The following is a 21,466-nucleotide window of genomic DNA, read 5'->3' on the forward strand; positions in this document are numbered from 1 at the left end:
CCACTTTTCAATAAGTTGAGAGAAGGTTCTTTGTAAACCATTTATGTCTAATATTTTCTCCTTGAGCCAAATCTGATGAGAGTAAGAGTCACACAATGTTCATCCCCCTCCTTTCTTTCCCTCAAAAACAATAGGTTTCCTTTGCCTCTTCATGAGATGTACTTTCCCTCATTTTTACCTCCACTTTTCCCCTTTTCTGGGTACAATCCCCTTTCCATTGCTAGTTCCTTTTTTATATTATAACAGTAAAATCAAATTATACATGCACTCTCTATGTATGCCCATAACAGAAGTATAGTTCTCAAGATTTCTTTTTGCCTTTTTATGCTTCTCTTGAGTCCTGTATTTAAAGGTCAACTTTTTTGTTTAGCTCTGGATTTTTCATAAGAAATAAATGGAATTCATCATTTCACTGAATGCCCATCTTCTTCCCTTCTTGCTGCATTCCAAGTTTCTTTGCCTTTTAGAATATCAGATTCCAGGCCCTTCGATCCTTTAATGTGGAAGCTTTAGTTCCTGAGTAATCCTTATTGTGGCTCCTCTGTATTTGAATTGTTTTTTCTGTCTGCTTGTAATATTTTTTTCTAGGATCTAATAGTTCTGAAATTTAGCCACAATATTCCTTGGAGTTTTAATTTTAGGGTTTCTTTCAGGAAGTGTTTGATGAATTCTTTCAATGGCTATTTTACCTTCTGATTCTATGACATATGTGCAGTTCTCTTTGATGATTTCCTGAAAAATAGTGTCTAGATTCTTTTTTTCATCATGGCTTTCAGTAAGTCTAATAATCCTTAGATTATCTCTCCTAGATCTATTTTCCAGATCTGCTGTTTTCCCAAGTAGGTGTTTAACATTTTTTCTATTTTTTCCATTTTTTTTGGTTTTGCTTGACTGATCCTTGAAGTCTCATCAAGTGATTCATTTCCTTTTGTTCAGTTCTGATTTTTAATGAATTATTTTCTTCATTTACTTTTTTTTTTACTTCTTTTTATATTTATCCAATTGAGTTTTTTTTCATGAATTTTTTGGTTGGAATTTTTTTCCATTTCACAAATTTTTTTAAGGAGTTATTTTCTTTTTCCAATTCACAAATTCAGTTTTCCTGGGAGTTCTTTACCTTTTCCAATTCACAAATTCTGTTTTCCTGGGAGTTCTTTATCTTTTCCATTTCACATATTCTGTTTTTCAGGGAGTTGTTTTCTTTTTCCAATCTATCTTTTAATGAGTTATATGCCTTTTCCAAACCCTCTTGCAAAGATTTCTTTTCCTTTCCCCATTCTTTTTCTAGCTCTCTTTTAAGATCCTTTTTAATTTCTTCTAGGTGAACCTTGTGTGGTGGGGACCAGGTTATATTACCCTTTGGAACTTCCTCTGGAGACAATTTGCTTTTAGTCTCCTCAGGGTTTGAAATCTGTTCTTCTCTTTCATTGTAGAACCTATCTATAGTTAGAGTTTGCTTTGTCTTTTTACTCCTTTTTAAGAAAAGATGGGATCTGCTTTTAGGGCAAGGAAGTCCCAAGCTTCCTTTACAGACATCAGGAAGCAGCAGCAGCTATGCTGGGATCACACTGAGTCACTCCTGGTGCTGGGTAGGCATGGGCAGGTCCCATGAGACTCCAGTGCTTTGGGGTACATTCTTTACCTTTTGTGTTTGTGTTGGATGTTTTATAACTTCTCTGCTGCTCTACTAGTTTGCATCCAGGGCAGAGTATCCAACACTGTGGTAGAGTACTCCCCACAGATTCTCCACCCTGTGGAGACCACACCACGCCCTGGGTCTGCTCAGCCTACGCTGGCCTCAGTGCTCTGCCTCCTTGACTGTACCTGGCCACCTCTTCCCCCACCTCACCAAAACAGCCCTTTTCTAGTGTTCTTTGAAATTATCTTCTGCTGGTAATTTGCTGCACTCCCAATGTTCATCGACTGCCAGTCTAGCACCATTTCAGAGACTGATTTTTGTAATTAGTGTGAGGATAGTAGGAGAGCTCAGAAAGACATTGGTCCTCTCCCCCATCTTGGCTCCACCCCAATTCTAAAATTCTTAAGAAAAATCTTAAATAAAAATTTGGACAGCAATCTATTGGCCTTTAGCTGAAGTACCCCTGCCAAAAAAAAAAAAAAATAAGGATAGTGATCCTGATGTCAAATCAAGCAAAAGCAAAAATAGATGTGATTAAAAGAAATAAGGAAGGAAACTACATTTTGTTAAAGGGTACTATAGATAATGAATTAATATCAGTACTAAAAACATGTATGCACTAAGTGGGATAGCTTCCAAATTCCTAGAGGACAAATTAAGAGAGCTACAAGAAGAAATAGAAAACTATACTAATAGGGGATTTTGACCTTGCTCTCTCAGAACTAGATAAATCAAATCACAAAATAAATAAAAATTAAAGAGGTAAATAGAATTTTGGAAAAGTTAGGTATGAGGGAACTTTGGAGAAAATTGAATGGGGACAGAAAAAGAATGTACTTTTTTTTTTCTTGGTGGTACATGAAACCTACACAAAAATTGATCATGTATTAGGGCACTAAAAACCTCAAAATAAAAGTCAGAAAAGCAGAAATAATGTTAAATGCATCTTTTTCAGATTATGATAAAAATGCATGTAAAAAAGGGCCAGGGAAAAATAGAATAAAAATTAATTGGAAACTAAATAATCTAATTCTAAAGAATGAGTGGGTGAAATAACAAATCATAGACACAGCTGATAATTTCATCCAAGAGAATGACAATGAGGCAACATACCAAAATTTATGGGATGCAGCCAAAGCAGTTCTTAAGGAAAATTTTATATTTCTAGATGCTTACTTGAATAAAATAGAGAAAGAGAAGATCAATGAATTGGGCAGGCAACTAAAAAAGCTAGGAAAAGGACAAATTAAAACCCTCCAATTAAACATTTGAATTTCTGAAAATAAAAGGGAAAATTAATAAAATTGAAAGTAAGAAAACTATTGAACTAATAAACAAAACTAAAAGTTGGTTTTATGAAAAAAAAATCTTTAGTTAATTTGATTAGAAAAAGGAAAGAAGAAAATCAAATTGCTAGTATCAAGAATGAAAAGGGTGAACTTTCACCAATGAAGAGGAAATTAGAGCTATAGTTAGGAGCTATTTTGCCCAATTGTATGCCAATAAATCTGATAATCTAAGTGAAATGGATGAATACTTACAAAAATATAAATTGCCCAGATTAACAGAGAAGGAAATAAATTACTTAAATAGTCCCATTTTAGGAAAAGAAAAAAGAAATTGAACTCCCTAAGAAAAAAATATCTTCAGGGCCATATGGATTTACAATATCTACCAAACATTTAAAGATCAATTAATTCCAATACTATGCAAACTATTTGGAAAAATAGGAAAAGAAGGAGTCCTACCAAATTCCTTTTATGACACAGATATGGTGCTAATACCTAAACCAGATAGGGTTAAAACAGAGAAAGAAAATTATAGAGCAATTTCCCTAATGAATATTTATGCAAAAATCTTAACTAAACTGTTAGCAAAGAGATTACAGCAAGTTGTCACCAGGATAATATCAGGGATTCAGGGCTGGTTCAATGTTAGAAAACCTATTAGCATAATTGACTGTATTAATAGCCAAACTAATAGAAGTCATATGATTATCTCAAAAGATGTAGAAAAAAGCATTTGACAAAGTCCAACACCCATTCCTATTAAAAATACTAGAAAACATAGGAATAAATGGAGTTTTCCTTAAAATGATCAGTAGCATCTGTTTAAAACCATCAGCAAGCATCATATATAATGAGAATAAATTAGAATCATTCCAAATAAAATCAGGAGTTAAACAAGATTGGCCACTATCACTATTACTATTCAATATTGTATTAGAAGTGTTAACTTTAGCAATAAGAGAAAAAAAAAATAAAGGAATTTTATAGGTAATGAGGAAACAAAATTATTTTTCTTTGCAGATGATATTATGGTAAACTTAGAGAATCCTAGAAAAATTCCATTTAAAATAATTGTAGATAATACAAAATATTTGGAAGTCTATCTGCCAAAACAAAGTCAGAAATTTTATGAACACAATTACAAAACATTTTACACACAAATAAAGTCAGATCTAAACAACTGGAAGAATATCAAGTGCTGATAAGTAGGCCAAGCTAATATAATAAGAAGGACAATTGTACAAATTAATCTATTTATTCAGTGCCATACCAATCAAACTGCCAAGAAATTACAAAGCTAAAAAAAATAACAAAGTTCATCTGGAATAATAAAAGGTCAAGAATTTCAAGAGAATTAATGAAAAAAAATCAAATGAAGGTGGCCTAGCTATACCAGATCTAAAACTATATTATAAAGGAGAGGCCATCAAGACCATTGAGTACTGTCTAAGAAATAGAATAGTCAGTCAATGGAATAGATTAGGTTCACAGGACAAAATAGTCAACGAACTATAGTAATCTAGTGTTTGACAAACCCAGAGACCCAGTTTTGGGGACAAAAATTCCTGGGAAAATTAGAAATTAGTATGGCAGAACTAGGCATTAACCCACACCTAATACTCCATATCAAGATAAGGTCAAAATAGATTCATAATTTAGACATAAAGAGAGTGATAGTATAAGCAAATTAGAAGAACAAAAAATAGTTTACCTCTCAGATCAGTGGAGAAGGAAGGAATTTGTGGCCAAAAAAGAATTAGAGTACATTATGAAATGCAAAATGGATAATTTTTATTATATTAAGTTAAAAAAGCTTTTGTACAAACAAAACTAATGCAGAAAATATTAGAAGGGAAGCAGAAAATTAAGGGGAAAATATATTACATTCAAAGGTTCTGATAAAGGCCTCATTTCTAAAATATGTAGAGAATTGGCTCAAATTTATAAGAATACAAGCCATTCTCCAATTGATAAATGGTCAAAAGATATGAACAATTTTCAGATGAAGAAATTAAAACCAATTCTAGCCATATGAAAATATGTTCTAAATCACTATTTATCAGAGAAATGAAAATTAAGACAACTCTGAGGTACCACTACACACCTCTCAGATTGGTTAAGAGGACAGGAAAAGATATTGATGAATGTTGGAGAAGATGTGGGAAAACTGGGACACTAATACATTGTTGATGGAGTTGTGAACTGATACAACTATTCCAGAGAATAATATAATAGTCCACAGGGCTGTCAAACTGTACATACCCTTTGATCCACATAATGTTTCTACTGGTCTTGTATCTTAAAGAGATCAAAAAAAGGGAAAAGGACACGCATATGCAAAAATGTTTGTAGCAGTCCTTTTTGTAGTGGCAAAAAACTAGAAACTGAGTGACTTTCCATCAGTTGGCTGAATAAGTTATGATATATGAATGTTATGGGATATTATTGTTCTATAAGAAATGTTCAGCAGGATGATTTCAGAAAGGCTTGGAAAGACTTAAATGAACTGATGCTAAATGAAGTGAGTATGACGAAGAGAAGATTGTATATGGCAGCAACAAGATTATGTGATGATCAGTTCTGATGGACATGGCTCTTTTCAATAGTGAGTTGGTTTAGGCCAGTTCCAATGGATTGTCATTGAAGAGAGCCATTTGAATCCAGAGAGAGGACTGTGGGGACTGAGTGTCAATCACAAAATTGTATTTTCATCATTTTTGTTCTTGTTTGCTTGCTTTTTGTTTTCTTTCTCAATTTTTTTTTCCTTTTTGACTTGATTTTTCTTATGCAGCATGATAATTGTGGAAATATGTATATAAGAATTCCTATCTAAGGGAAGCAGTGGGGGGGAAGGGAGGGAGAAAAAAATTTGAAACACAAGGTTTTGCACAGGTGAATGTTGAAAATTATCTGTGCATGTATTTTGTTTTGTTTTGTTTTGATTGTTTAAGCTTTTTAGTTTCATATGGATAATTTTTGACATTTACCCCTACAAAATCCTGTGTTCTAATTTTTTCCTCTTCCTTTTCTCACCCCCTCCCACAGTCAGCTAGTGATCTAATATATGTTGAACATGTGCAATTCCTCTATATGTGTATGTATGTTTGTAAAATTATTTTTGTTGAGTGTTTATTATATAATACCTCAAAAATCTTAGTTAATTTCTCTTGTTTACTCATCATTTTTTCCCCTACTAGAAGATCATGGTCATCTAACGCTATTTCAATCTCCCACAGTATCTAGCTTGGTAGTACATTATGGTTGCTTTGTCTATATTTGCTCTGACTATATTAATCCATTGATATAACACATTTGAAAAAGTTAATTCAGGGTGAAAGAAACCATTATACTTAAAAACATAATACAATGGGAAGAGTATTTAATCTGGAAATAAAGAACTTGTATTTTAATTGTGGTTCTGCTAATTACTGTCTGTATGACTTGTTATGGGTTTCAGCTTCTTTCTCTACCTTTAAAATAATAAGATTGGATTAGAGGCCTCTATGCCCTCTTCCAGCTCTAAGTAGAAGATCTATGATTTTGTACATATTATTTTTGGTTAACTAATCAATAAGTGTTTATTAAGAACCAAATATGTGCCAGACCCTGTCCTAAGTGGACAGTCCCCACAAAGAAAGTATTTTAAGAAAACAATCCCTACTCTGAAGGAGTTCCCATTCTAACAGGGGAAGCAACATACAAATGACTATGTATAAACAAGCTATAGACAGGATAAATTGGAAATATTTTTTAAAACTTAGATCTAATAATTCAAATAAACTGGTTCTGTCAACATTAGCATGTCAAATTCAAAAGGTCTATTCTGTTCTTAGCTAATACTTATTTTCAGATTCTTAGGAAATGGAATTTTGCTCATCTATATTAATTCTTGAATTTTCTAGTGCTATAACATTTAAATGTCTTTTATATCTCACTATAAAGAAAGTAAAAGTGGAAGGTATCTTTTCTTTATTGGAGGTAACAAGTTTATAAAGTAGTTACAGACTAGTGCTTCCATTCTGCCTATCAATACTTCCTTCCTAATGATATGAAGAAAAAAATCAGAAATTACACAAATATCTTTACCTTGACAGCATATTTATTAAAGCTTTAATAAGGGACTCTTCAACAAGTTTGATTTTCTTTCTTGGATGTAGCATGATGTGATAATATTGTTGTCTTTCTTTTAGTATTCCATCTGCAGTGAGCCTTTAATCGAATTATCCAACCCTGGGGCCAGTGGATCCTTGTTTTTTGTAACTAGTGGTGATGAATTTATAATCAAAACAGTACAACATAAAGAAGCCGAATTCCTTCAGAAGTTGCTGCCAGGTTACTACATGGTAAGTATAGAAATTTGGAAAAAAGATGCCCCCTCTTAATCATATGACTTTTCTGAATCATTTTTCTTTCTGCTGGTTTTCATAATCACTTATTTTACTTTGGCTACAAAAAAAAAAAAAATCTGATAACTTGAAACTCAATGTCAAGAAAGGAAGGAAGGGAGGGAAGGGAAGGAGGAAGAAAGGAGAGAGAGAAAGAGATAGTGCAAACCAAGACCTAACAGGAGAGTTTCATTTTATAGTTTGGGAAAGAGCTGAGAATAAATATATTAACATTTTAAAAGCCGCAATCAGGGTGTAGCACAAAATAAGTGGGAGGGTGGGAGAAGAGGGAAGCAAAGTGGAACGAAGGGGAAAGAAGACAAGGGAGGGATCCAAAGGAATTGGGGGAGATTAAGTAATAGCAAGGCAAGTTAAGGAGCAATTCCCTGAATCCTGGTTTCCTCATTTAGAAGACAGAAATAACAGTGTCTATAGTTTTCACTTTACAAAGTGATTATGAAGGTTAAATGGGATAATGCACGTATTTTACTTTGCAAACTTTAAAGCACTATATAGAAGATTGCTATATATCCTTGCTTAACTATAGCCTACTTGGGGGAGATATGAAGACTAAAGGAGGAAATTATAATTATTGTTATTCTTTAAAGCACTTTACAAAGCTCTGCAACAAAGTAGAACCATGGATATAGTGTGCTGGACCTGAAATCAGGAAGACTAGAGTTCAAATTCAATCTCAGATTGGAGCCTCATTGGCAGTGTGATACTGGACAAGTCACTTAACTTAACCTCAAGTTCCTTATGTCTAAAATGAGGATAATAATAACATTTAACTCCCAGAGTTGTTGTAAAGATAAAATGAGGTATTTTCAAAGAGATTTGCAAAACTTAAAGTGCTAAATAAATGTCAGTTTTAGTGAATAAAGGTCATTCATCATTTCTATAATAATAATTTTATAATAATATATAATTCTTCAGATTTGCAAAGTATGTTATATGAATTATCTCACCTAAGCTTCACAAAAACTCTTATCAATTAGATGAGGTATTATTGTGCTCCATTTTACAGATGAGGAAATTGTACCTTAGCAAGGTTTTATGATTTGCCTAGGTCCAATTATTGCTACTAGTATCTTTATTATAATATCTTCCTATAGAAGCATTTCCTTGCATTATAGTCACTAATAAGGTTACAAATAAATGTGACTATGAACTTTTGTACATCATCTCTATCACCATCATGAGAAAAAACGGGCGGACTAAATATTCTAATGATAATTATATATAAACTTTATTAAAGCAACCTGTTTAAAATCTAGCTTTTCTTCTTTGTTGAACTCCTTTAGAGAGATTTCTCCTATGCTGATGGTTTATTTAAATAAGCTAATTCATTTTGTGATTGTATTTTCAAAAGAAAGAACATAGTTTCTAAACAAATGAAATGTAAATGTCATATTTATTAATCCATAAATTCTTTTTCTTTTCTAATCATAATTTCTTGCCTCAAATTATTAATTGCATAATTTTTAATAGGACATTCCCTTATTTACAAATTTAGTTTTTGTTTAACTTAGAACCAATTTCGTGAAATCATCAGAGCTAGAAAAGACCTCAGGGGGTCTCTATTTTACAATTTACAAAGTGCTTTACAGATATTATTTCATTTTAACTTCATGACAGCCCTGAGAGCTAACTGCTATTGTTTTTATTACTATTACTACCCTCATTTTACATATGAGGAAACTAAAATAGACAAGTTAAATGACTTGCCTACTCTCACCCGATTACTGAGTGTCTGAAGCCAGATTTGAACTCTGGTTTTCTTTACGATAAATGCAACATTCCTGGGACCATCTAACTGATTTAGGGTTGAGAATTAGACTTATTTTTCAAACACAGTCAATGAGAGAATTTTTTTTCCTTGATTATGCATATTTGTTACAAGTTCCTTGTTTCTTTTTATAATTGGATGGAGAATGGGAGAGAAAATAAGATATTTGTTAATTTTTTAAAAAAGAACTTTATCAGAAAGAATCTCTTTGATTTAGTGACACAATTTTTTAAAAGGTTCTTTTTATTTTTCTTTCCATTTTTTTTTGTTCTAGAATTTAAATCAGAATCCTAGGACTCTTCTACCAAAGTTTTATGGACTCTACTGCGTCCAGTCAGGGGGCATTAACATCAGGATTGTGGTGATGAACAACATTTTGCCTCGCTCAATGAAAATGCACTTTACATATGACTTGAAAGGTTCTACCTACAAGCGACGAGCATCCAGGAAAGAGAGAGAAAAATTAAACCCTACATTCAAGGACTTGGATTTCTTGCAAGACATGCATGAAGGATTATATTTTGATACAGAAACATATAACGCATTGATGAAGACACTTCAGCGAGACTGTCGGGTAAGAAGAGGCCATTGTTTTGATTTGTGCTGGAAAGTCAGATACCCTGAGGAAAACTTGAATTACTAACTCTCTCATGAGGATGGGAGGGCATCCTTGTGCCAGTGAATTAGTAGTAATGAGATCTTTGCCCTAAATGAAATAAACTTATTACTGTCTGAATAAGTTAATGAAGAATAAGGCATTCACCAAGGAAAGGCTTATTATGTGCTAAAAAGTCTTTGCTAAGAGTTGGGAATATAAATAAAGAAAGAAAAGAAAGATAGCTTGTACTTTCGTGGAGTTTACATTCCAATAAGGGGACACTACACACATACAGTAATGGTAGCCCAGAAGGAGAGTATTTTGGTCGAAAAATCTTACAAGCATGGCAAAAAATGGTCATAGGAAAGCAGATTGACACAGCCCTTTCAGGAGCAATCAAAATTCATTTAATCATGGTTCCAGAATGTGTTAATTTATTGTTACTGAAGGAATACTATCTCAGTATTCTTGTCTCCCTACAGAAAGAAACAATGGCAGAAATTTTGTTTTCCTTCTACCTTTGCTGTAGGGAAATTAGTTAAACTAACAGAAAATAGATATTTGGGACTAACGTAGATAAGCTATATGCAATTCTTGGAGGAAGGGGATTTCCTAACAGGCAGAGAGTTTTGGAGGCAGATTGCATGATAAATAAGTGTATACCAGGAGATCCATGTTTGGACACAAACCAATTATGGAAAGCATTTACTGAAATTGCTTTCTGTTATATGGATGAGAATCTCTCAGGAGCTGGAACTCAAGAGTTTTAAGCACAAAAGCTTATTATGTGCAAATCTGGCCTAAGGAACTACTCTAAACTAAGGCCAAGTGATACTCAGGGAAGATTTTTACATGTTGGAATTGCATAAAATGTATATTGGAATCTATGTGTAGCAAAATTCTAAAATTCATCCTACATTGGGTTTTGCCAGTTTAATGGTAGTTGGATGAAGAAATCCTCTTCTAAGAGAGTCTCTTTTAACAAAATGAGCCTAAGTACAGGATAGGGAAAAGTTCCAGACTTCTTAGTGCTGGGACAGTAACTGAAGTAGTTGTTAGCTGAAAAAGTATATAATACTATGAAGAACAGGCCAAGGGAGAGCTGTATTTGCTATACAGTCCAGTCACATGCGAATTTGAGAAGAGCTCCCTGGGCCATAGCCACATACCTTAAAGAATTTATCATCTGTTGAGAGGAAATAAGATGACCATAGAAAAGTAAATGCAAAAATTTATGCAAAGTAATTTCAAGGAAAACTAGGAAGGAATTAGTAAATGGACTTATCCAAATAGGCCCCATATAAGAAGTGGATGTTGAGCTCAGTCGCAAAGAAAAGTAAGAGTTTTGAAAGATGGTGAGGAGTTGAGAGTGCTTTTCAGGTTAGGAATATTGACCCAGAAAATAGAAGAGGAAATGTGATTTTTAAAGGCAATTGGATAGCAAAGTAAATAAAGTTCTGGGCCTGGAGTCAGGAACCTGAATTCAAATTTGGGCTCAGATATTCACTAACTGTGTATCCCTGGACAAATCACTTGATCCCCGTTTGCCTCATTTTCCTTAACTATAAAATGGAGATTATAACAACACCTAACTCCCAGGGTTGTTGTGAGGATCAAGTGAAATAATATTTGTAAAGCATTTAGCATAGTGCCTGAACACTTAGTAAGATGCTATATAAATTCTACTCATTATTATTATTATTATCATTATTATTATTTTCCAGGAAACTGAAGTAGGCCAGTTTGGTGGGAAAATATGACGGAAAGTAATATGCAATAAGTCTAGAAAAAAATAAGCTAGAACCAAAGAGTAAATATTTTTACATGAATATTCAGCATGGGAGTAGCATCTGAGCTATGACTACACATGGCTTCTGGGTCACTGAGAGATATCCTAAGAGCAAATTATGTCTCCTCCAACACAATTCATGAAAAATAGGTTGAGTCCATCTTGTCTGACTGGAAGGGATGGAGTTGCCCCTACCATACTATAATATTATAAGTAGGGAAATTATTTCCAGGCCCTTGACCTATCCTACTATAAGTAACAATGCTTCTGACAATGAAGTATATTCTTTTGGATGCATCCTTTCCATTTAATAGAGGTATAATTCTATAGGCCTTTGTTCCCCAAAATAGTTAGTTGGCATCAAATGAGATGATATTTATAAAGCCTACAGAAAAAAAGGAGGGAAGTATTTTTAAAAGAATAATTAATGAGCCACTATTAAAAAAAAAAAAAAAAAAAAAAGATGTGATCACAGAGTCAATATGGCTTTATCAAGAAGAAGACATGACAGACTCACTGGATTTTTTTTTTTCTTTTTTTGATTGCCAACTAGACTGATCTAGGAAGAGAGTGCCTAGATTTTAGAGAATCTTCCCATCTTATTCTTGTGCAAATAATGCAAAATGTGAGTTAGTGATGATACAATTAGGTCAATTTCCAAAATGGTTGAATGATCAGAAGCTAGAGTTAATTGTTCATTATTATTTTGGAAGGAAGGAAGTATATGGTGTTATGTGTCCCAAGGATATGTTCTAGACCTAATGCTATGTAATGTTCACTTCTCTTTTTTAATCAATGATTTGGGGAAAGGAATAGATTGCATTCTTACTTAATTTGCAGATGACACCAAGCTGGAAGAGATAGATAACTCATTAGATAACAAGGCTAAGAGACTAAAAAGTCTTGACAGACTAAAAACAGCGAGCTGAATCTAATAAGATTAAATTGGCAGAGATAAAGATAAAGTCATATACCTGAGTTCAAAAGAAATCAACTTTAGAATTATTAGTAAACCCTAAAAAAGATTTAAGGGCTTCAGTATGCTGCAAGCTCAGTAGAAAACAACAGTATGATATGGCAGCCAAGAATGCTAATGCAAATCCATGCATATGTTCAGTAATGGAAGAATAATGTTCAGGACTAGGAAGATGACAGTGTAGTATCGTAGTTAGACATAGAGCTGTATAACCAGCAATTGTGGTTCTAAAAGCAACATACTCAACACAAACATTAAAATAAGTTTTCTTGCATAGGAATCCTTAGTGAGAGGTATCAGTACATAAAGTCCCATTGGGGAAGAAGTATCTGGTGGATGGATTGGGAAGAGTGAACACAGATTCCAGGACACCTTTTTTAATCTTGTTGAAGAGGAAATGAAATGAGGCCAGGCTGGGGAAAAATGTGAGACTATTCTAGGATAGAGAGGAGGATCCCATAAGCTATCTTCCCATTTTAACTAATTATTCTTGCTAAATTAGGTGATAAAATCAGTTGTTTCTATCTAATAAAGGCATAAAATTGCTATCAATTGTCTCTAAATTTCAGCACCATCGGGCAAAGCCTCATCTCCCCTCCTGAGTGGTAGTTCTAGATGGAGTTAAAAGAGAGAAAGTAAGGTGGGTGAAGATCCTTAAGCTCATACTATGTGAACACTAGTTGAAGGAACCTAAAATACAAAAGACTTAGGGGAGGAAGAGGGACAGAGAAAGCCGTGGTAAATGTTTTCAATTATCTGAAGAACTAGCATATGAATAGTGAGTGAATAGATTTGTCTCAGAGGGTTGAAGCTACAAAGAGACAAATTTGGGAATAAAGTAAGGAGAAACTTCCTTTTACAAATCAATAATTTGTATTGTCTAAAAATGGAATGGGTTATTTCAAAAAATAGTGGGATTCCCCACTGTGGACATCTTTTAAAAGCTGGATAAACATTTATGTTGTAAAGGGATCTTCCATGTATAAATTGAACCAGAAGGCTCCAATTTTGAAATCCTACATTTTTCATGCTTTCTAGGACAAAATGGGATTGAACAATGATGAAGCCATAAATGAACAAAGTAGAGTAGGAACCAGGTCTAAGATTCACCTGAAAAAATTTTTGTTACTGCCAAAGGAATACTTTGCATTTATTTATTCATTTATTGAACATGTTGTTATTGCCTACTCTTGTGAAGCAGTGTAGGTTAGTACAAGGAGCATTGGTCTTTGAGACTGAAGGTCTAGATCTTAATCTTGGCTCTGCTACTTACTAGTTCTGTGACCTTGGACAAATGACTAAAATTTCCTCATGTCCCAGTTTATTCCTGTATAAAATGGAGGTGATGCTTGTATTATAGAATTCACTGGGGCATTTTAAGAAAAATACTTTGTAAATGTTGTATAAAGGCCAGTTATTTTTTTGAGTTCCTTGATATTCAGCAATTTACAGTTTGGCAGGAATACATGAGATAGAAGATCCTTGTAGAGGTCATAATAAGAAAATGAAGGCATTTAGACTTGGGGGAATGAAGTATAATACCAAAAAAGATTATTTCATGGAGAACTCACATAGAGCGAACACTCACAAGGTGGTCAGAAAAAGCGATGCAAGAACACTCTCACGATCTCTCAAGAACTTTAGAATCAATTGCATGACATGGGAGACACAGGCCCAGAACTGTCCAGCATAGAATGCTCTCATCAGAGAAGATGCTATGAGTTAGCTCAGAAGAAACATGAAATGCACAAAGTTAGAGAATTCACCCCAAGTGTTCATAGCAACTATTTGTATCTGATCTTCAGCCAAGTATTCTGAGCTCATGTTGGTCTGATTAGCCACAATCAGACAGATTGTAAATTGACTCTTACATAGTGATTTGATTCTAGCCCTCTTCAAGAATGAAGGACACAACCAACCAACAGATAAAGAATGTTACACACAATATAGGTAAGATCTTGAGCAAAGAAAAGAACAGAGGCAGGATGTTTAGGGAGATGGCAGATAAATTGGCTTGATTAAAATAAAACTTACTTAGGTGGCATAGTAGATAGAACACTGGCTCTAGAGTCAGGAAGACTTAAATTCAAATCCTGCCTCAGATATTTATTAGTTCTGTGACCCTGGACAAGTTACTTAACCCTGACTACCTAAAAAAAAAAAAATCTATTTATCTATCTATAGCTACATATCCAAATCTACATATATATATATATATATATATATATATATATATATATATATATATAGGTTATATGTATGTGTATATAGATATATAAACACACACATACACATACATATGGTATGTGAGGAAAGAACATAGAAAGTTAGAGATGGGGGGAGAGACTGAAGCAAAGGTGAATGTGTTTTTGATGTCAGCTAGGGAAAGGGGCCTGAAAATGTCAGTTAGCACTCCTGGCCCAGTATTTTTAAGTAGTTTTTTGAAATTAAACTAGAGGCTCTTGGTTCCGAGCCAGTCCTGATGATGTCTAGAGTGTGTTATCTGATGAAAATCCAAGGAATTCTTAGTGCTTTGGGATTGTTGTCAAAATATTTTCTGGTTATAATGGAAGCTTTCAAAACATGGTAAGAAGAGCAGGAGGCAGGAAGAAGTTAATAGTTACGATGTTTTTATGTATAAGAAAGATGAAGTATAAAGATGAAAAGCATAATATAAATCAGTAGGTATAAAACAGGTCTCCCACTGAATCCACAGGTATGTGTTTTCACATAGAAACAACTTCATATATGGTGATTGAAAATAATTAGTAGGAGTACAGTCACTTATTGCTAAGAAACTTACCACCTAATTAGGGAGAAAAGATATATAGCAGAAGAACTAGAGAACAAATATGATTCTGAGGAGTGTACTTTACTGTAGAAAGAACTTCCTAAATAGGATCAATATGATAGAGGGTATAGAGTGCTAGGCTTGGAGTCAGAAAGGCCCGATTACAAATACCAACTTAATAATTTATTAACTCTTTGGTCACTTTTCCTCTATAGGCCTTAGTTTCCTCATCTGTAAAATGAAAGGGATGATATAATTGGATTCTAAAGATATATTGATAAGAGGTAGGATAGCAGGATGAGTATAGTAGGAAAAGTGTGACAAAGGGTAAGTAATTTAAACCTTTTTGAATCTATAAAAGGGGGGATTTGGATTAAATGATCTGAAAAGTACCTTCCAGTTTTAAATCTATGCTCCTATGATCTACTACATGCTAGTTGCTACAGAGTTACAGTTACAGTTGCTAAATGGAGAAGTCCATTATTGCCAAGAAACTTAGCACTTATTTGAAAAAAGAAGAAGCATAACAAAAAAACTGTTGAGCTACATCAAGTAGCCTTTAAGGTTAGGGTCTGAACTTCATTGGCATAGGGAATTATCAGATGAGAACACACCCTTCACCTGTGCAGATTGACACTCTGCAGTATTTCATCTTAGCTCCTTAGGCCAGCTCAAACTTTATTGGTCTCAGTACTCCCTTTATGTTCTTAAAAATTGAGGACTCCAATATTGAGAGCTTTTGTTTATATGGGTTATAACTATTGATATTTTAGAAACTAAAATGTCTTACTATATTTATTTATTTTTCTTTCTCAGTAGTACTTTATTTTTCCAAATATAAGGTAAAGATAGTTTTCAACATTCATTTTCATAAGATTTTGTGTTCCAACCTACCTCTCCAAAATAGCAAGCAATCCAATATAGGTAAAACATGTAAAATCCTTGTCTTAATATATTTATGAAAATAGTTTTGATCTCCGAAAGGCTGCCTGCCATACCTAGAGATCCCCAGAATATATTTTAAGAATTGAAGACCTAGATCTTCCCTATTTGTAAAACACATAGAGAAAACATTATTCTGCAATAACAAAATCAAACACTGGAAACCAAGTTTATCTAGACATTGAAAATTGAATTATCATTTAAGAAGGGTAATCATAATCAACCCATCCCAGTGCCATGCCAGAGGTAAAAATCCCAAGGATATATAACCCATCCAGGCGCCATCCCTGCCAACTGCCTCTCTCCCATCCACTTTCCAGCAGTATTGGACTCAGGATATGCAGCAATGCATAGCTGTAATTTAACTTACTATGTCAACATCCTATGCCTCTATATAAGAAAAAGATTCTTAACTTGAACTTGAACACATATACATATCTGTATGTGTATATGTGCATATATATATATATTTATATATATATATGTATGTATGTATGGAGACATACAGAGACAGGAAGGTGGAGACAGAGAGAGCCCTGTATTTCATTATAATTGGTTTCCTTTTAATCCTCTATATTTTATACATTTAAAGACATTATTCTAAGAAGGGGATACACTGACTATCAAAGAGGTTCGTGACAAATAAAAAGTGAAGAATCGCCCTGTCTCCTCTGAAAGGGAAATAATAATTCAAGATTATTCATTCATCAGGTGTTCCAGATTGGGTTAAGATTCAAGTTCCTATGCATGGATCATTGCTAAATTGAATGTCACTGTATTATATGTAGCTGAGAAAAAATATTAAACTTGTCACTATTTTAATTAGTTTGTTAGTTATTACTCATCTGGATAATTATACTAATTATTCAGAATTATTCATTGATACTCCACTAAGATCATTCAGAGAAATCACATTATGATAAATACATTAGCAAGAACTCATATTTACAATGCAATATTACTTGTTCATTCAAGTAGAAACCTAGCTGGAGATGGGCTTGGTAATTACTTTTTTGCATTTAGTTATAATTTTATTGTACTTTATTTTAAAGATATTAATTTTTCAATCATATGAAATGTCTTTCTTTATCAGTAAAATGTACTGTCACCATAAATATTAATAAGCACTGAGATCTATAAGAGAAAAGTCTGCAGTATGCAGAAACTCTTTGAACATCTTAGCCAAGGATTTTGGTACTGAACACAGAAAATTCTTGCTGTAAGAACCAGATGTTTTATTTTTTTTTAAATTAAATGTTTTATTTATCTCTTATATTACTGCAATGTTTAATTATTTTTACATTGTTGTTATTTTCTAATAACACCTACTTAAGAAAGAATATACTTATAACAAAGTATTATCTGCCTCATAGTTATTATCTTGCTCCTGCCAAGAGGATGGAGGTATATTTCATCATCAGTCTTCTGAAGTCAAGATTGGTAGAGTTCTGACATCTTTCAGTGTTACTTTTCTTTCCATTAAGTCATAGTGTAAATTGTTTTCTTAATTCTTCTGTTAGGTATTTCCAGATCTTTCCAAGTTTTTCCAAATTCTTCATGTTCATTTTTTTCATAAGGCATAATCACATTCAATTACATTTATATACTGCAATTTGTGCAACTATTCCTTCATATCTGTAAGTCAATGCAACATGGCAGATAGAGAGTGGCTGACTATGAAGTCAGAAAGACCTAGATTCAATATCTGTGAACCTGGGAAATTCAGCCTCTCAGTGCCCTAGGCAAATTTCAAGAATATGAGTTATAGAAAAAGTGCTGAACTGTATTGGTAAAGAAATTTCCTTATGTAGGAGTTCCTTATTCCAATGAAATCATAGATCTACTTCATATTTCTATTCCCCATTTGGGGAGTGCCTATTTGTTTTCCAAATTTTTATTACCATACAAAAAGTACTAGCACTCAGTTTTAATAAGTTTAAGTCTAAGTTAAATCATGCTTTTTATAGTATTAAATTTAACATTGTAGCAGTATGCTAAATATCAATTGAAATACTGTTGAACAAAAAAATAATAATTCCCATTTCATTTAAACAATACATTTTCTTCATCATGTTGGTTATCATCCTAGGAGCTGTAAGAGCAGGAATAAAACAACCTTTCAGATATAATTGAAAAGGTGTCGTTCTCCTAATGGGAACCAAGTTTAAATTATTTTTTCCTATGAATGTTAGTAAATTTGGAGTCATTGCAGCTGGACTTCAATCAAATTGGGAACTTATTTATTCCTTACCATTTATGCCTTGATATGAAAGTCAATTCTTTTGTTGTACAGGAAAAAATTAGTAAGTATGAAAATCTGGATGAAGCCAATATAAAGAATATGCCACTTCTTATTAGTCCAACACTCTTCATTTTACAAATAAAAAAAGGTTTTAAAAAAGCCCCCCTCCTTTTTTTGCTGGTATTCTACTCAATAATATTTTTTCCAATTACATGTAAAGATAATTTTCATCAATTCATTTTTATAAGATTTTGAATTACAAATTTTTCTCCCTCCCCAAGACAGAAAACAAATCTGATAATGGTTATATGTGTACAATCATTTTAAATATATTTCCATATTAGTCATGTTGTAAAAGTGTGGTGTTCTTCTTCTTTAAATATAATGGTTCTCTTGGGAGCAGGTTTCTTGGGGAGGTTTTCTGGAGGCAGCCTTGAGTTTTGGTTCCAAGTAATAATCACTTCAAATACAGCCAGCTGATAAAATCCAAATGTTTATTTTTTATCTCTTTCCAAGCCCAGTTAGCTTTCTTAGAGGCCTCTCTCTGTCCTTGGTTCTAAGAGCTCTTGCAGCTTTGTCCTTTGCTTCTCCCTTTGCTTTCTTCAGCCTCCAGCCAGCACAAAGGTGGAAGATTGAATGAATCTGACTCCACCTCTGAGAGTGGGCTTGTGGACTTCCTCCCAGAGTGCTCTGTCAGCTTCAGCTTCTCTTCTTCCAAATATCTCCAGCCAGCACCAAGGTGAAAGTTGGAATGAATCTGTCTTGCCTACAAAAGAGGGCTTCTGGCTCTCAATCTCCCAGGGTGCTCCTGTATCTATCCCAAAGTGCCTCTTGGCCCCGAGAGCTTCTTGCTTATATGAGCTCTCTAAAGATGTGAACACAAAAGCATTGTTTCTATCAATTCCACTTAGTACCTTGTTTCAAGTTCTGGCCCATAACATCTCCTTGTAAGATCAGATCAATCATACTGAACCATGCTAAATTAGATAATTATTGTCTCTATCAATTCTAATGACTTAATACTTTGTAAGGCTTCCAACATCTTACCCTTTCTTTTGATTTAGAATATAGGTGGTCATGACCTCCCTGACTTCTCAAGGAGGTGAGAACCCCAAAAAAGAAGGTGATCACGTCTTCCCTGACTGCTCAAAAAAGAAGTGAAAACACCATAAAGAGAAGGTGGTCACACCCTCCCTGACATCTCAGGAAGAGAGATGAAAACACCAAAGGAAATAGGAAATCAAATCAGATTAGCGGGTTTCTGAAGGGGCTCACTTGAAACAGTATACATAAATTCATCAATATGGGAGGCATTACACATAATTACATAGATTACATAAACACATGGCAATATAACACAGGCTAGTAGTGATGTAACAAATAACATGAATCAACATGAGAATTTACACATGTCCATAAGTCCTAGAAATAGTCCAAAAGGCATTCATTGTCCATTAGTTCATGTGCCAGGAATCCAATAATTCTTGTAAGCTCTGAAGTACTGCAATAGTCTCATCAACAATTTTTCATCTCAAGGAATCCAATGATTCCTGAAGATTTTAAAAGTTCTTTTAACAGTTTCATTGTCAGCCATGCTCTTTCAGTGTCAGATGTTTCTTAAATCTTCTCTTTTGTTTTGAGGTTTTTCCCTTTTTGTTTCTCTTTGATGGACAAGGCGAATACAGCTCGTTGGCACCCATCTGATTCCTTCTTCACCTGTGGATATACAAGCAAACCCTCTTCCCTAAGCAGTTAACCCATCTAATTCCCTTCTATTTACCACTTTGGGGATTTCTCATCATCATCTGACAATTACATTGGAGCTGTTTGCACTGGACACTGCCCTGTTGGGTTAAAAAGCCTGTATTCTCCCCAACTGTAATCTCTTTCTGCCATGTGATTAATTTTAGGCTGATTGATCACATCAGAGTCTTGACCTTCTAAAGACCCTCTGGGTATAACCTCAGCTGCCATCATGCCCCACCTATTTTTTGATTGATATCTTGGAGCTGGGCTCTGCCTCTCATTTCTCTGGGTCAATCTACATTCCGAGGCCCAGTGAAGAACATAAGAGATGTTTAAAGAAGATAGACTGATTTTAATGGGTAATTTAATCATGTATATTAATGAAAATATAGAAAACTGATACAATATTGTTAGTTAATATCTTTCCCTTGCCAAGAGAGAGACCTTGTCTTGCATGTTCATCATAGTTTGGGCATAATAAGCATTTGTGCCCACTGTGGCACAGTGCCTTATGAAAAGAGCATCTTTGCCTAGTCCCCATATAATTCTTTTGCAAACCTCATTGGCATTTTCCTTAGCCAGATGTCTGGTCATTATTTCTGTGGCAGTGTTTTCTCTAATGGTTCTTATTACAGCTTTTTGCAAATGTCCTACAAAATCAGCAAAAGGTTCATTGGGATCTTGCTCTATTTTTGTGAAGGGATCCATCTTTCTGTCCAGGGAGAGAACTCCAAGCTTTTATTGCAGCTTTAGAAATTTGCTCATATACTGGTATGGGATAATAAATCTGTTCTGAATTCTTTCCATACTGACCTTCAGTTGGTCAAAAGTGATTTGTCCAATAGCTCCTGTTTGCCTATTGCATTGGGTTTGAATCCTACATAATTCATGAAACTCCAAAAGCCATGACAAATTTTGTTCAGGTTCCAAACATGTTCTTGCTATGGATTTGCAATCATTCAGGGTTAAAATTTCATAAGACAAATTATGTAGTAACAGCTTAACATAAGAGGATGTAGCCCCATAAAGAGTACAACCCTTTTTCAAATCTTTAATTTTCTCCAAATTAAAAAGAGTATATTTTCTGTCTTTTTGATGTGAAGAGTCAAGCTTTTCAATCACAAGATATGCATTTATAAAATCAGATATATCTTCTCCTTCATTTTTTGCCTCAATTAATGCCTCTTTTAATCTTGTCATATTCTGCTTCACAGGAGATGCCAATTGTGTTTTTGCCTCTCTCCCTCCCCCTTCTTCTTCCACCCATGAAAGGTTAACTG

The 21,466-nt window shown here is 33.9% G+C and overlaps 1 protein-coding gene across 3 annotated transcripts in view; it reads left to right on the forward strand.

Annotated features, from left to right (window-relative positions):
* Positions 1-21,466, forward strand: part of PIP5K1B (phosphatidylinositol-4-phosphate 5-kinase type 1 beta) — a 341,035-nt gene that overhangs the window by 212,786 nt on the left and 106,783 nt on the right. For all 3 annotated transcript variants that reach the window (XM_031943518.1, XM_031943523.1, XM_031943521.1), the window contains 2 exons: positions 7,119-7,271; positions 9,377-9,676. In XM_031943518.1, coding sequence (XP_031799378.1) covers positions 7,119-7,271; positions 9,377-9,676 — 453 coding nt within the window. The remainder of the gene's footprint in view (positions 1-7,118; positions 7,272-9,376; positions 9,677-21,466) is intronic.

This window comes from Sarcophilus harrisii, chromosome 1 (assembly GCF_902635505.1).
Source record: "Sarcophilus harrisii chromosome 1, mSarHar1.11, whole genome shotgun sequence".
In the NCBI taxonomy this organism is placed as follows: Eukaryota; Metazoa; Chordata; class Mammalia; order Dasyuromorphia; family Dasyuridae; genus Sarcophilus; species Sarcophilus harrisii.